The sequence below is a fragment of the Penicillium waksmanii genome (genome assembly GCF_028829765.1).
Source record: "Penicillium waksmanii strain IBT 27052 chromosome Unknown utg000009l:1.0-4314994.0:1.0-4318279.0, whole genome shotgun sequence".
NCBI classification, from domain to species: Eukaryota; Fungi; Ascomycota; class Eurotiomycetes; order Eurotiales; family Aspergillaceae; genus Penicillium; species Penicillium waksmanii.
In genome coordinates, this window is record NW_026643255.1 from 1,158,327 (window position 1) to 1,172,730 (window position 14,404).

At 48.5% G+C, this 14,404-nt stretch overlaps 8 protein-coding genes across 8 annotated transcripts; 2 read left to right on the forward strand and 6 right to left on the reverse strand.

Moving 5' to 3' along the window:
- Positions 1–12: 12 nt before the first annotated feature.
- N7481_010798 (ribosomal RNA-processing protein RRP9) lies at positions 13–1,930 on the forward strand (the record flags this gene model as incomplete). The annotated part of the gene is made up of 2 exons (XM_057270017.1): positions 13–375; positions 434–1,930. 2 exons carry the CDS (start codon positions 13–15, stop codon positions 1,928–1,930), a joined length of 1,860 nt encoding a protein of 619 aa, XP_057117191.1.
- A 347-nt stretch (positions 1,931–2,277) lies between these two features.
- N7481_010799 (uncharacterized protein) lies at positions 2,278–2,727 on the reverse strand (the record flags this gene model as incomplete). The annotated part of the gene is made up of 1 exon (XM_057270018.1): positions 2,278–2,727. The coding sequence occupies one exon, from the start codon at positions 2,725–2,727 to the stop codon at positions 2,278–2,280; it is 450 nt and encodes a 149-aa protein (XP_057117192.1).
- A 116-nt stretch (positions 2,728–2,843) lies between these two features.
- N7481_010800 (uncharacterized protein) lies at positions 2,844–3,704 on the reverse strand (the record flags this gene model as incomplete). Its single annotated transcript, XM_057270019.1, has 3 exons — positions 2,844–3,110; positions 3,166–3,309; positions 3,372–3,704. The coding sequence occupies 3 exons, from the start codon at positions 3,702–3,704 to the stop codon at positions 2,844–2,846; spliced, it is 744 nt and encodes a 247-aa protein (XP_057117193.1).
- Positions 3,705–4,584: 880 nt separating this feature from the next.
- On the reverse strand, positions 4,585–6,465 carry N7481_010801 (Amino acid/polyamine transporter I; the record flags this gene model as incomplete). Its single annotated transcript, XM_057270020.1, has 4 exons — positions 4,585–4,765; positions 4,829–4,940; positions 4,998–6,174; positions 6,247–6,465. 4 exons carry the CDS (start codon positions 6,463–6,465, stop codon positions 4,585–4,587), a joined length of 1,689 nt encoding a protein of 562 aa, XP_057117194.1.
- A 754-nt stretch (positions 6,466–7,219) lies between these two features.
- N7481_010802 (S9 family peptidase) lies at positions 7,220–9,298 on the reverse strand (the record flags this gene model as incomplete). The annotated part of the gene is made up of 3 exons (XM_057270021.1): positions 7,220–8,327; positions 8,381–9,147; positions 9,197–9,298. The coding sequence occupies 3 exons, from the start codon at positions 9,296–9,298 to the stop codon at positions 7,220–7,222; spliced, it is 1,977 nt and encodes a 658-aa protein (XP_057117195.1).
- Positions 9,299–9,389: 91 nt separating this feature from the next.
- On the reverse strand, positions 9,390–9,578 carry N7481_010803 (uncharacterized protein; the record flags this gene model as incomplete). The annotated part of the gene is made up of 1 exon (XM_057270022.1): positions 9,390–9,578. One exon carries the CDS (start codon positions 9,576–9,578, stop codon positions 9,390–9,392), a length of 189 nt encoding a protein of 62 aa, XP_057117196.1.
- A 734-nt stretch (positions 9,579–10,312) lies between these two features.
- N7481_010804 (uncharacterized protein) lies at positions 10,313–12,062 on the reverse strand (the record flags this gene model as incomplete). Its single annotated transcript, XM_057270023.1, has 5 exons — positions 10,313–11,039; positions 11,158–11,639; positions 11,701–11,793; positions 11,847–11,966; positions 12,024–12,062. The coding sequence occupies 5 exons, from the start codon at positions 12,060–12,062 to the stop codon at positions 10,313–10,315; spliced, it is 1,461 nt and encodes a 486-aa protein (XP_057117197.1).
- Positions 12,063–13,390: 1,328 nt separating this feature from the next.
- N7481_010805 (coiled-coil-helix-coiled-coil-helix domain-containing protein) lies at positions 13,391–14,141 on the forward strand (the record flags this gene model as incomplete). The annotated part of the gene is made up of 4 exons (XM_057270024.1): positions 13,391–13,461; positions 13,688–13,795; positions 13,950–13,977; positions 14,106–14,141. The coding sequence occupies 4 exons, from the start codon at positions 13,391–13,393 to the stop codon at positions 14,139–14,141; spliced, it is 243 nt and encodes an 80-aa protein (XP_057117198.1).
- Positions 14,142–14,404: the final 263 nt, after the last annotated feature.

Here is a 14,404-nt window from a genome sequence, read left to right on the forward strand (position 1 = left end):
CTGAAGATCGCCATGTCTTCATTTTTCACCGTCCCCGCTTCCCAACGCAAGCGCAAGAGAGACGACCGCAACACGGCCCCGACAACTAAGAAACGAGGTGTCGATGCAAAGAACGACGCAGGAAGTCGGCGCGCTCAGGAGCGGGAAGAGTCTATTTCAGGAAGTGATTTGGATGAAGATGAGAATGGAATTGTCTCTGGAGGATCCGGGGAGGACTCCGAGTCCGACTCGGATGATGGCGAAACGGCTGGAGATCGAAGATTGAAACTCGCAGAACGCTACCTCGACAATGTCAGGGAGGAAGTTGACGAAGTTGGATTCGATGCGGCAGAGATCGATAGAGACTTGATCGCTGAGCGATTGAAAGAGGATGTGGTACGTGGATATCATATTGACTTTTCATGCGGTCCGCGAATACTAAAAACAGTTACAGGATGAATTCAAGGGTCGTACATTTCGCCGAATCGCTTCCAAACTATCCTTCCCCGATGCAGCGCATTCTTTCTTCCGCTCAGATACCCAGACCAGTACTTCTATTGCCGTTCACGCGCCCTTCGTCTACATCGTTAGCAAAGATAAGACTCTCACGAAGTGGGAATTGGCGACTCCTAATGACCCGAATGCTGCTGCATCCAATGAAAACTCCAAAAGGCCTCCACGTCCCCAGCGCAAAAAGCCAAAGCGCATGAGCTACGCTCGCGGCCTACGCAAAGTTGGCGAAACCGGCGAGGAGCAGGGCCACACAGCAAGCATTCTTTCTGTTGCCGTATCTCCCTCTGGACGATTTGTTGCAACTGGTGGAGCTGATAACAAGCTCATTATCTGGAACGCCGATACCTTGACACCTGCCAGAACATTTACTCAACATCGTGATTCCGTTAGCTGCCTGTCATTCGCCCGGCACATCTCAACTATGAGCTCTGGAGAGCAGCTTTTCTCCGGCTCATACGACCGAACGATAAAGACATGGTCCATCAGCGGAGCTGGTCATGCTTATGTTGAAACCTTGTTCGGACACCAGTCCGGCATTGAGCAGATTGCAGCCATGACCATTGATGAGTGTGTTTCTGTCGGCGGACAGGACCGCACGTCACGCTTGTGGAAAGTTGTCGACGAAACACAGCTTGTGTTCCGTGGCGGGGCTTCTAAGAAAGCTCCCTACCATGAAAGCCATCTTGACTGTATTGCGCCTCTCCCGCCTACTCACTTCGTCACTGGCTCCAACTCCGGCAGCATCTCACTGTGGTCGGTCCACAAGAAGAAGCCGCTCTACACAATTCCCCTTGCACATGGACTAGACTGTATCCCTCCATTGGATGAGTTATCGCCCGAAGCCAACTTGGAAACCGCCGCGCATAACGCACGACACATGCGCCCGATGCCACGCTGGATCACTGCCCTCACCTCTCTTCCAGGAACCGATATTGTTCTTAGCGGTTCGTGGGATGGTTGGATTCGCGCCTGGCAGATTTCAGACGACAAGAGGACAATCATTCCATTGGGCCCTGTTGGACGCGGAACCCCCAACCCGTCCGCTCCTGACACGCCTTCGAAGCAGCTCAGCAAGTCACTTGAGCTTGGCACCGTCTCTAATTCTGATGACATGGACACAGAGGAGCAAACACAAACCCGGAACTTGGAACCAGGTCATTTGATCAAGGGTGTGATCAACGACATTGCTGTCTTCGAGCGTCGCCCGGAATCTGAACAACAAGGCTTGACGGCTACCAAGTCCAGGGCCGAATCAAAGCTCGAAACTGAGCCTAGAGGCCTGTGCATCGTTGCTGCGGTTGGTAAGGAGCACCGCTTGGGCCGGTGGAAGTGCTACGCCAATAACTACTCCCAAGGGGCTTCCCCTGAAGGTCGCAATGGCGCTGTTGTTTTGGAGGTCCCATTCATCTCCCCCAGTGCTGCTGAGGCCGATGTATAAAAGTTTCCAGGTTTTTGGTTGTCTTACAATCTCGGGAAAGAGATTGATGAATTTAGGAGCATTGTGGTGTCCTGGAGTCGGATCCGTGCATGTATTTTATCACCTCACATACGTACCGGATATTGTCTGGTTTTATTTTATCTTGCACTCCCCTGTAGTACTCACTCATTGCCACTTTATGATCTTAAATGATCTTAGCACGACCATTCACAGTCAAGGATAGAGATGAGCGATGCCCTGCCCCACGCCAGCCCTGTCTATCTTCCATGATATGACGCAAAGCCGTGAAATTACGTACTACCGCGCTTGTTTACTATGGAAATAGAACGCATATATCGTAGTTCTTCTCAAATTCTATATCCTTGACCGATAAGGCCTTGCGTTTGTAGGCCCTTGGCAAGCTGACTAAAATCCAAAACTCTAACGGGATCAGTTTTGTTAACATCAAACCAGTAGTCACTCCATATCTCACGAAATCGAGCAGCATAGTCGTCGCCCAAATGCTCCATACAGGTCAAAACATCTCGAGCCCAAAGAAACCGTTCCCAATCCTTGGCATGGGTGTATACCCGTGAAGCATGGGTTGCAAGAGGAATCGCATACCTAACAGCCCATGGATTCATACCTTTTTGCCCAAAGAATGGAAGACATCTAGCGGACTTGCCTATGTAGAATGTAGATAAAGCATGTGGGTCTCCATTAATGGAGTCATCTTCGGGCCGGAAGCAACGAGGCATATCGCTAAGTCGTGAGGGGACAGCCACATCGGCATTGGCAAGAATTTGGCAATGACGCATAACAGGATAGACAAAGGACATCGATATCCAAAAGTACAAATGTAAGAGAGCATCATTCAAGAATGGGAAACGATATGCAGGGCCAAATAGATCATCCGTTGAAGGTACATCTGACATCAACTCACCCCGGGTATATACAGGCAGTCCCCGTCAAGCTTGTCATTGATTCTAAGGAAAAAATCCAGGTGGCTTTCTTCAAGTGACAGACAATCGTTTAGGAGGGATTGAAAAGCAATATAATCGGATATATCGGTGTTGTAGGCTGCGGTATAGATCCGCGAAGACTCCGCAAGAATCCCAGTCAATTCATACAAGGGTTCTTCACTAGGCTCCTTGAGCCACGTGATTGTCTCTTCTGACAGATGCATAAACTCGTTAAATACCTAGAGTCATGGTTAGATAATATAGTAGATGCATCAGCGAGCAGGGATTTCTTACCGTTTTTAGCTTTAGGTGATGCCCATATATGAAAGAGAGCATCGGGCCCGACAGTGATGATCCGGGGCAGTAATATCTCATGATAGCGCCTAATCCATCAAGATGAACGAGCCATTCATCAAGCCCATGTGGGCAATAGTGAGACTGATTTAATATTAGTTAGAATTCAGTACTAGTAGCTTCGGCAAAGGCAATAACATTTTTACCTGGATCTGCTGAAAGACAATACAAGTGTAAACAATATCGAGACTGTAATCCTTGCGGCTAATTGCCTTTGACATGCTCTGAATTGCATGGTTGTATAGCCGAAGGCCGTACTGCAATATCTGTTGATCGGAGTGATTCTTGCCAAGGAAAACGCATGACAATGCAGAGAAGGCAATATCTAGCATCTGGCTTTTCTGGGGTAGCGCGAAGAGAGTCGAAAAAACAGAGTACGTCATATCAAAATCCCATCCAGGGCCCGTTGTGTGAGGGAAGTAGCTCTTCAAATAGAACGAACTGAACTGGTCGCGCTTCATCGGGCCTGGGGTGATCATGTGGGCTAGGTTGTGAGTCTGTGGTTGGGCCCATGACTGTGATTCACCGTGGTATTTAATAATCTGAAGAGAATGGTTGACATTTGGTTCGTTAGAGAAATGACTCGATACACTGGATTGAGGCAAGCATGTATTCTCCGTCCAGGTCAAGGCCACCGCTGCCCCTTTGGCCCCTTTTTCCCTGGCCCGCTTAACGGTAGAGTCAGTTTGGTCCCTGAAGACAAGTTCCCAATCATCTCGATACCCTTCACATTTTTGGCGTCTGTAAACACATTGTCCACAGCCGGGAAGCTTTTGGTCGCACTTGATACATGTAAAGCATAATAGTCAGCATTGACCAGATAACGGACGAGACGACCCGTGGACACTCACGCGGCTCTTGAGAGTGCGGCAATTCCTGCAGGCCCTAGAGAGTTTTGATCCGCGAGTCATATCGTGCCGGGGTATGGCTATGTATCTTGATGTAGACGGGATATTCAACTTCAAGGGGGGGAACTTCAGTGTCCAGTTTACTGCACAACTGAAGTTGGCTGATGCTCCAGAGCACCAGAGCTGAGCCAAATGGAGCTTGATCCAATTACTACTTGTAGACATTCAATACCCGAGCGACAGGGTTGGCGGGGCCCACCGGATGAATCAGCACTACATTTATAGATCGTTGCCTCAGGCTGATTGCATTCGTCGACAGTACTGCAAGTAAATAACCACTAGTATTTTACATGCAATCAGGATGAAACGTGGAAGACGTCATCTCATAACCTTGCAATGAAACATCTTTCAATTTATAATTAGTTAATAATATACGCCGAAATCATGACTCGTCAACACTCTATGGTTGAAATAAGGGTATCTCGATGCAACATGATCTTCTCGGATGGTCCTATCCCCACAATATATTCAGCTTCGACCATATGCTATTTCCTTTCACGATTGGCACATTTTCAGGGTCATTCTCGGCCTCTTCCAGGGCCTGCCTGATGGGAACGGCTTCTAAGGGTGTTACCTTAGTCCGGCGGGCCAGCTTGTAGCCTCCATACGCAAACAGAACAAGCGGGATATCGCTGAGCAGAAGGTCAGCTGTCGTTTGTTTGGCCATTGAGCAAGACTGCAAATAATGAACTTACAGGTATGATGATACAAATGATGCTGGATCCCATTTTCCTTTTGTGAATACGGTAAAGCCACCCGTCAATAGGATGATAACGCACGAAATCAGGGCGAACCAGGAAGTATATCCTGTTCAATTGTTAGTAAAAGACATAGTAGTAGGCAGGCATCGTCTATTTAACATACGAGTAATGCGGTTATGCCAAGGAAGCTGGTCTGGCGAGATTCCTTGTTTCTTCAGTGCTTGCAGTAGACGAATATGATTCAGAGCAATGGCAATCCAAGATACCAAAGTCCCGGCCGCGGTCAAATCGACAAACCAGAAGAAAACGGTCAAGGCGGTGTTGGAAACGCACATGTATGCCAGGAAAGAAAAGGCAACCTGCAACAAGACGCACATATACGGCACACCCCACTTGGTGGTTCGAAGAAAGATCTGAGGGGCGTGACCCTTGATCGCAAGACCGTAAAGGGTTCTGGTTCCAGCAAGGATACTCTGGTTGGAGGCTGACCAAGCAGATGTAAGGCATATAGCATTCACAATCGAAGGAATAGCTTTAATGCCCGCATCACCGGCAGCAATAACAAAAGGACTTTGCGCGGCAGTCATAGCATCGCCAGTGAGGCGATCGTCCCCACTAGATACCAGCATACCCACAACCAAGACAGCAGCAAGGTAAAAAATAATGATTCGAGCAAAAACTCGTTTGCAGGCTTTCGGGATATTGTGGCGCGGGTTCTTCGTCTCCGCAGCAGCCATAGCCAACGACTCCACGCCAGCGAAGGAGTACACTGCATTGGTCATGACAGCCCAGAAACCGAGAAAGCGGCCCCAGGATCCGGTGGATATGTATTCGACAAAAGGGCCCGGGTCTTTCCAATAGTGGAATCCTAAGCGCGGTTTGCCTGGTACTCCGCCCAGATCAATGACGAGGCCCAGAATGACCACGAAAATGACCAGAAGGATCTTCAAGATAGCAAAGATAAATTCGACCTCACCATAGACTCGAATGAATGAGATGGCAACCACGACAGACACGATGATGAGAATAGTCACCCAGACTGCCGCATTGATATCGGTATTCCAGTACTGGATCAAGGCCACGCTAGCGCTGATCTCACTAGGCACACTGATGAAACATCCATAAACAACGTTCCAACCAACAGCAAACGATAGTGCCGGGTCAACAAGAAGCTCTGCGTGTCGAACAAAAGAACCGGTTACTGGAAGCAAGGCGGAAACTTCACCCAGGGCGAATTGAATGGCGCAGACCACCGAGCCGACGAAAACATAGCCCAGAAGTGCCCCCAATGGGCCACCCGTAGCGATGGAGCCACCAAGACCAAGAAAAAGACCGGTTCCCTGTTTGGGTGTTAATTATTCGACATTGTGACTTCTTAGACAATCCACCTTTGTTGGAGGCTATGTACTTACGATTGCACCCGCGATCGCAATCATCTGAATATGGCGCTGCCCTAAGCCTCGAACCAGGTTCTGTTGCTCATGCTGAGAAACGATGTGCCCATCATCGGCACTTCCAGCTCTGAAAGACGGCAAATCTGTGGTTGGTGGCACATAGTCTTCAACATCGTGAGTGACATACTGATTCGCCGATTTGTTGGAGATCTCCTGGTCCTCATATACCCCAGCCATTTTTGCTGTCGCTTCTGCCGCCTTGCTGCAGACCAAAGGATAGAGAAAAAGACAAAACAGCTGGCTCCTCCGAAGATATTATTATGCCAAGAGCTGCCGAAGACGGAGACGAGCGAATCACACCATCTAAGTGGTGGATGAGCGAAGGCTACTTTGGCTTATCGTGGTGCCGAGGCCAAAAGTGGAGGCTTGCGCAATCTAAACTGCACCTCGTTCTTCAGAGAGGGGTGGTTGGAATTAAGGGGGCCAAGAGTTGACTTTGCGTATGTATTAAGTAATTCACTAATGCCAATATTCATCTTGCCAGACGTATCTGGAAAAAAAAAAGAAGAAAAAAAAGCAAGTAGAAAAAAGGTGTCTCACAAGGAGCGGGCCATCCCTGGTTGCTTTGAAGCACAGACTTTCGGGGCTCCCCGAGCTTGTAACCTAATTTGACTTGGCTTCTCGCCTTGGTTGACTACAGAGTACGAGGGTCGCCAGTTTTGAACAAACGAGGGGTTGGCCGCGTAATAGCTACTATTTACCAATGCAAGAGCCCTAACCTTAGTAATTAGAGACCAATAGAAGTCATTTGGGAAGAATCTGAAAATGCACCAGCCTATTGGATCGGATCTGCACATCGGACTGTAGACAAATTAGGCAAGTCCAGCCTGTTTTGTAAAGATCCAACAAATCCTGCGTACTCGTATGGAGCACGAATTAATAAATTGCAAAGTTTTTCCATGGTTTACAACTGCGACAGATGAGAACGAAGCTAAGTAAGATGGCGTTTCCACCACTCCTCCTTCCGAGTGAAGGATTCGTAAATAGCTTTCTGCCCAACCCATCCATGACCCTCGCCCTCGAATTCCACAACTTCGGCGACCCGTCCTTGCTCCTGCATAGCAGAAGCCATCATGCGTGCCTGTGCCAAAGGCACCACCATATCAGTCGTTCCCTGCAGTAGCAGTAGCGGCGCCTTCATGTCCTGAGCAAAGTGGCATGGGCTGCGCTCCTTTAGCACTCGTGCTCGGTCTTCCGGTGCAGTCTTTCCTAGCAGAATGCGGTCGACATCTTGACTCTCGAATTTGTACGAGTCTGCCTGAAGGGCCCGCACATCGCTGATTCCGTAAGAGCTGATTCCCGCCGCCCAGACGTCAGGGTACATGTGTAGAGCCCGCAGAGTCAAGTATCCGCCGGCACTTTGGCCATAGATACCGACTCTATTTTTATCGATAAGTTTCTTCTCGGCAAGATATTCAACGGCACTGACAGCGTCCGCCACGTCAACGATGCCCCAGTGGCCGGACAGTTTCTCGCGGTACTCGCGTCCAAATCCAGTTGATCCAGTGTAGTTGACTGCACAAACGGCAAAGCCACGAGTAGTCCAGTATTGGGTTTCCAAGTTTAGGGCAGGGAAAGAGCATCCATTTGGTCCTCCGTGGACATATGTTAGAACTGGAGGGAGTTTGCTCTCATCTGCCTGGAATTCTGGGTTGCAAGGAGGAAAGAAGAACATATGCACTTCGCCATCGGAGATGGGGCCGTATTTTTGAGGAGCAATATACTCCGTCGCTTGAGAAACGTATTCGGGTGCCAATTCAAAAGATGCGGTTGATGTGAGGACCGATTTTTCCGCGTCAAGAGAGGGTTTGATCGATACAAGACCCAATTCCTGGGGGGATGTCGCTGAGGACGCAACAACCGCAAAGCTTGTTGATGAGACACGGTAGATAGCATTTGCCCTGTGTCCAATATCCAGGTAGGGAAGATTAAGATCTTGGACAGCCAGAGTATTAGTGTCGACGAGGAGCATTTTGCTGGTGCCATTTGTCACAGCTGTAGCAACGATCGTCTTCTCATCTAGTAGAAGATATGTAGAGCTGTATAGATGTCAGAGGTAAGTATCAGGAGAAACCAATGCTCCAAGACATACCTTCCAAGTTCCCATTCGGCGATAGCGAACTCGGACTTTTCATAGCCATTGAGTGATAAGTATCGCGGGTTCTGGTCCTTCGGGTTGAACGAGTATAACTGCCAAAAACCCGTTCGATCACTGACAAAATATAGCAATCCATCCACACCCCATTTAGGCTGGGCAATACTTTCATGTTGTGCCTTTCCAGCAATGCGTGTGACATTGGTCAATGATCCATCTGTCCATTCCGCCATATGCAAGACAGTGCCAGTCCACGGCATATCAGGATGAGTCCACTGAATCCAAGAAACGTACTTCCCAGAAGCATCAAATTTAGGATGGGAGTAGAAATCGTCGCCTTGTGCGATTGTAGTCTCCTCCCCAGATTCAAGATTAATCGCCACCAGTGTGTTATGCACATGGGTTGCTTGAGTCTCGGGAGTAGCCTCTCGGTGGTCCTCTTTGATTGCAATGATCCATTGAGGTTGCTGCGGATGGGTGCTGAATTCAGCATACCGAATTCCCGCGACTGCCGGGTGGATAAGCTTGACTTGGCTTGTGGCCGGATCTAACATGTAGATGCTACAAGAGCTCTCATCCGCGAATAAAATTTGCCCATCTGGCCTCATTGAGATAGAGCCGCCGCCACACTCTTGCACGGTAGCATGGGCGCTGAACTCCTTGGGCAGAACATCCTTATATTGACCATTGAGATGCTCTACAATAGCGAAGCGGCCATCTTCGGTTGGATGGCATTCTACCGAGTAAATAGCACCTGAATTTTCCTGTTTATTGTTAGTTATGGGCGTGAAATTTGAAGCTTTTATGACGAACATTCACGGCCACTTCATGGAGAGAGATGCTACAGGTGGCCAAGCGTTCCGCTGTGAGCGGACTCTTCCATAGGCCATAGGGTAAATTCTGAGGAGAAGGCATTGTGTCTCTGCTGTGGCAGCTGTGCGCTAATCTGATGGAACACGAGAGTCGAGAAATCAAGTAGAAAGAAGGTTGGCGAATCAAGAATTTATCACGAAGTCCTCGGTCCCGCAGTCTGCTTGGCAGATGAAGATGACTCACTTGTCCAGAAGAGAACTGAGGCGAGATTGACAAGTGGAGCTTTCTGTTGGCAAAAGGGTTCAATGATGTGGATATTCCGGGGCGTCTGAGCATCCTGCAAGCGATCGGGCTTGCGGGATGGTGGTATGATGAAGCTCATGGTGGCAGGACAACGCAGGGATCTGAGTGGCTTCTGCCTAAGGCGGTGCTCATAGTAGTAGTTCACTACTAGACGTGGATTAATCACTCTTCCCTAGCCAATTAATTGAATTGTTCAAGTTGCTTGCGGAAACACCACTATCCAGTTACTTTCAATTTCAAAATAATTCAGCATACAATCCATGTATTCTCTTTGAGCTACAATAAGGATGGCTTGACAATATTATCACGTGATTCGGCTACGGCTTTGCCTTGTACAGTAGTATCATGGATCTACAAACTACCATTAGGTACTACACGGGATGATAGCTTCACGTAATGGATATAATTGTCATTGTATGCTTTTGGTAAAAAGCTGTCATCGAGTGGTTGAATTAAGAGTATTCTCACAGCCCACCTCCACCTCACTATGGCATATATAGTAGAGAAAGAGGTGCTAGTAGGCGCCATGGTAGGGGAACTGCAGGAGACGAAATAGGAGGGGAGGAAGCCATGGATGGAAGGTAATCCAAGGAATTTTTTCAAGATAGGAAACACCAGCCATGCAAGTCACTGCCAGTTGAGTCCGATAACCTCATCTGCAAAGGCCGAGTTTTGCAAGTAAAAGAGCGCCGATCCACTTTCTATGTATCCGGGGCGCCGCGCTATTTAAAATCAAGAAAAGAAATAACACCGGAGAATGCAGGGTAATGTGGAAGCAAGGTCGGGGCCTCCGTTGGCATGGGCTTTTACCGCTTAATATGGCGAGTACCTGGGTTGCCGTCTTTGTACTTGTCTTCTGACGGGGCCAACTGGCTGTTCTTCATCAGAGTCGTCGATGGTGATCGTATTTCCAAAAGTGACACCTGTACTTCCCACCGGCCGAGTAGGCCTACGTGGAGGTGGGGAACTCAGATCTGACGATTCGCTCTCCTCGGAGTCCTCAACCACGTTTTGATAGTACCGGCGTCCAGGGGCTAGATCCAGTTCTGGGTTTTCTTCGTCATCAGTCTCCTCTGTGTGCGTTGGTGATGAGGGAGCTTCGTGATATGTGTCTCCGTGTGAAGCGGGTATTCCCCATGGTCCTCCGGGGCCCATGAGCCTACTTTCATCCTCGTCCATATCGTCCTCTTCCTCCTCCTCTTCTTCTTCTTCTTCTTCTTCTTCTTCTTCTTCTTCGTCGTCGTCGTCATCGTCGCTTGAAAAGTTTGCAATATGACGACGGGAAGGTCGTCGGACCACGCCGTCTTCCTCGTCCTCATCGTCATCTTCTTCATCTTCCTCTTCGTCACTTGAGATGGTGTCATCAAGAATGATGGGTCTTTGTGAATTCCCAGCCTGCCAGCCACTGCCAGATCCCATCACTGTCGAGTGTTCAGACTGAGAGCCATCGTCTTCGCGGTTCATATACTCCTCGTTGTCGATAAATGAATCCTGTTCATCGTACTCGTTCTCTTCATCGATGTAGTGCTCGTCATATTCGCTCGGATCGGTAAGTATGACCCCGGAATGTGGAGGAGGTAGAGGTGGAGCAGGTCCATACCCCCCTAGGCGGCCATGGAGCGCCCGGTTGGAAGAAAGGAGGGAAGCCATCGTGCCACGCTATCCCAGCTGGAGGAGCGGCTGCGAGATCCCGCGGGAAAGAGCCTGGGGGCGCAAAGCCTCCCCAAACCGGATCGTCATCCTCGATGTCCCCAAACCCGTCAACATCGGCTTCGTCGTCTATGAGTGAGTCATAGTTTTCTGTGCCGCTGAGGTCTGAGTCTTCGTCCGTGTAGTCTGTTCCGTCTGACTCTCCGTGGTATTCGTATCCGCAGCCCGCGCAAGCCTCATCATCGCCAAGCTCCCAGCTGCATATTGGACAGCGCATGACTCCATCATCCAAATCGGCAACAGGCGGGAGTAATGCCACTTTTTCTTTGAACAGGCCTCTGAAAAGACCTCCGTGTTGCGAATCCGTATTCGCTTTATCTTTATCCAGTCTCCCAGCCTCCTCTTCTCGATGTGTTAAGTGATCTGCTGTAGTTTCGCCTTTATCGAGAAGCTCCGCGCGGCTCGTGAACATCTGCACCACTGTCCGTACCTAAATAGCGAAAAAAAACCGTTAGCGTTGTATATTAAAACATCTCCCAGTGGATACATACTAGGTATGCCGGCGCAGGCTGTGTTTTGACAGGTGCTCGACAATCCGGACATGTTCTCTTCGATTTACCCCCGGCGAACCATGAATCCAAGCACTGTAAATATTAGCAACCCCATTGTCGGTAATGAGCGGGCATGGAGAACATACCGAGTAACAGAAAGTATGACCGCAGGCAAGAGTGAAGGGCTCGTAGAGAGGACGGATGCAGATACCGCATTGCAGTTGACTTCGGATATCATCGACATGTCCCTGTAAAGTATTGACAAGCTATGGACGCGTTAGCGATTAATCTTGTGGTCCTGGCAACGGCTAGAGGAAGCCTACCCCAGATATCTCTGTCCCAGCATCGCTTCCACCCGCCATTTTGCAGGTCTGGAAGACCGTTGTTATGCACAATCTTTTACTGCGGCTGGAGCATAGATAAGGTCGCGTTGACAACGCTATGGCGCGTGGCGCGAAACCCGTGAGGATGCGGTGGGGTGGAGAGGAAAAGTTTCCCAAAAGTGGCGATGACCGCGGTTAAATGGGTACCATCAGGCAGTCCCAACCAAAAGGCAAGTTAAATGGGCCCTTGGGGTGGAAAATATAGTCTCGCGAAACAGAACGGCTTGATTCTAGAAATTCTCTTCCGATCCTAGTAAGCTAATAGGGGACAAAGCAGTTGTCAATAATCAATAAGTGCCTCAGGCATAAGATTATGTCATCGGTTCCTGGACAGAAACATGTGACCTGCGTCATCTCACTTATCATTCAATGAAGGATCATGAAGGATTTCAGTCTCTTGAATATTGTCAAATGCTGCTTTTTTGCTCATACCACTACATTATCTGATCTCACCCAGCTCTTAGTGTGGCCTCCAGTGTTGAGTTCGAATATCCATACACCGACAACCTACTACATAAATATGGAACAACACCCGCACTCCTTGCGCCTGGAATAAGCCTTTCGTTTTAACACTTGGACACCACATGCTGTGTAATGTGATACATCGATTCACGTGATAATCAAAAATAACAGGGCGGATCTCACGATTTCATAGGATCCCAATAATAATAATCTATGCTCCGCTGCCTTCAAAGTTGTACGTTAAAATCTTTAGGAATACATTCACAAATTAAACAACCGTCTTCCTTTTTTTCAAGCGGATCCACGGATGATAAAATCCCGAATTAAAAGATAGGCCCTTTCCTACTGGTAATCGCCATATCCGCAATCATAATCTGCAGGAGGAAGCATTACTAGTAGTAGTATGTAAAGTGTAACGAACCAGGGTTGTTACTGATATTGTTGATGCCTTACGCGGATGGCATCCACTTAGGGATTCACCTGTATCTAGCTTCGTCTCTTGTTCTTCTTTTTCTTCCTCTTCTTCTTCTAAAGCTACTTTGGTCGAGCTGCTCCCATACTACTACATTGCCTGGTATCTACGTATACCTTGATCGGTGAGTATCTGAGCATCCTCACATAAAGTGACATACTAGCTAGCTGCGGCTCCACGCCAAGACCGGATCCGCACTTCTTCGCGGAGCAAGATTGTCATTCCGATCTCCAATCAATCCTCGGCATATCGTCAGCCTCCCTCAACAACTCATCCGGGTCTCGGTTTGTGGAGCTTTTTCTGTTCCGTTGAAGACCCTCTCCTCCCCTCCTTTATTTCGAGTCAGATCAAGGACATCGAAACAAGAGCAATCATGCCGGAAGGATCCACGCCCGAAGAAGGGCCCGAGAAGACCTGGAAGAAGGCAGAGCGCAAATTTACACAGTGAGTATATCTTTCTTCTAGAGATCTCTTGCCTAGGGTCCCGAGTGAGTCCTTACCTTCTCGTGCTATTCCGTGGCAGTGAGAGCTCCTGAGGGGACCGCGCCGCGCTGCCGGCCGGCGCTGGCAAGATTCCAGGGCAACTAACGTGTCTCTATCTGCACCAATCCCTTCGTCATGTCATCCTAATGGTTTCAAAGCCAACGGAATGTTGACTTCGTCATTCTAGTAAGCCAGCGAGCGAATTCTACGACCCCTGTCAAGATTTCGCCGACCGAAGTCTAAAGTGCTTGAAGCGCAACAATTTTGATCGCGAGATGTGTGGTGACTATTTCCAGTATGTTTATTCTTTTGTTTATCTCGGGGATTGCCTCTCTCCCTCAGAGTTATTGCCTCAGCACAAATCTTGGCTCGAGTTCTTGTCTTCGCCTTGGTTCCCCGTCGTGGTCTTTGATTGCCAAAGAACCCGTGCTGACTATTTGTGTTTCCAGAGCATATCGTGACTGCAAAAAGAACTGGGTAAGTCCACTTATTCCTCGAAACTATTCTTTCATCTGCATCCTTTACTCGGGACTTGCTTTTGATTATTGGGGCATATCATACAAAGATCTTGGCATGGAAGACTCATCTTGCTAACTGAACAACAGTTGAATCAGAAGAAAGGAATTAACCAGTCCGATTGAGGCACAACCAAATGATATACACCAAGTTTGATCTGCGAGGGCTATGAATCATGGACTGCAATCGCTATCAACAATTAAGCAAGTCTACTCATGTCCAGGTGCTTCGACATTATTCGCAATGCCCATACCTTGACAAGCACATCATCTTTTCTGAGCGATCTTCTATGGCAATTTGTGGCCTTCAAGGCGTCCAAGGGACTTTCGAGGAGCCTTTTGTATAATCCTTGATGATTTTCTGTTTTGTTATTATTATTATTTAATTC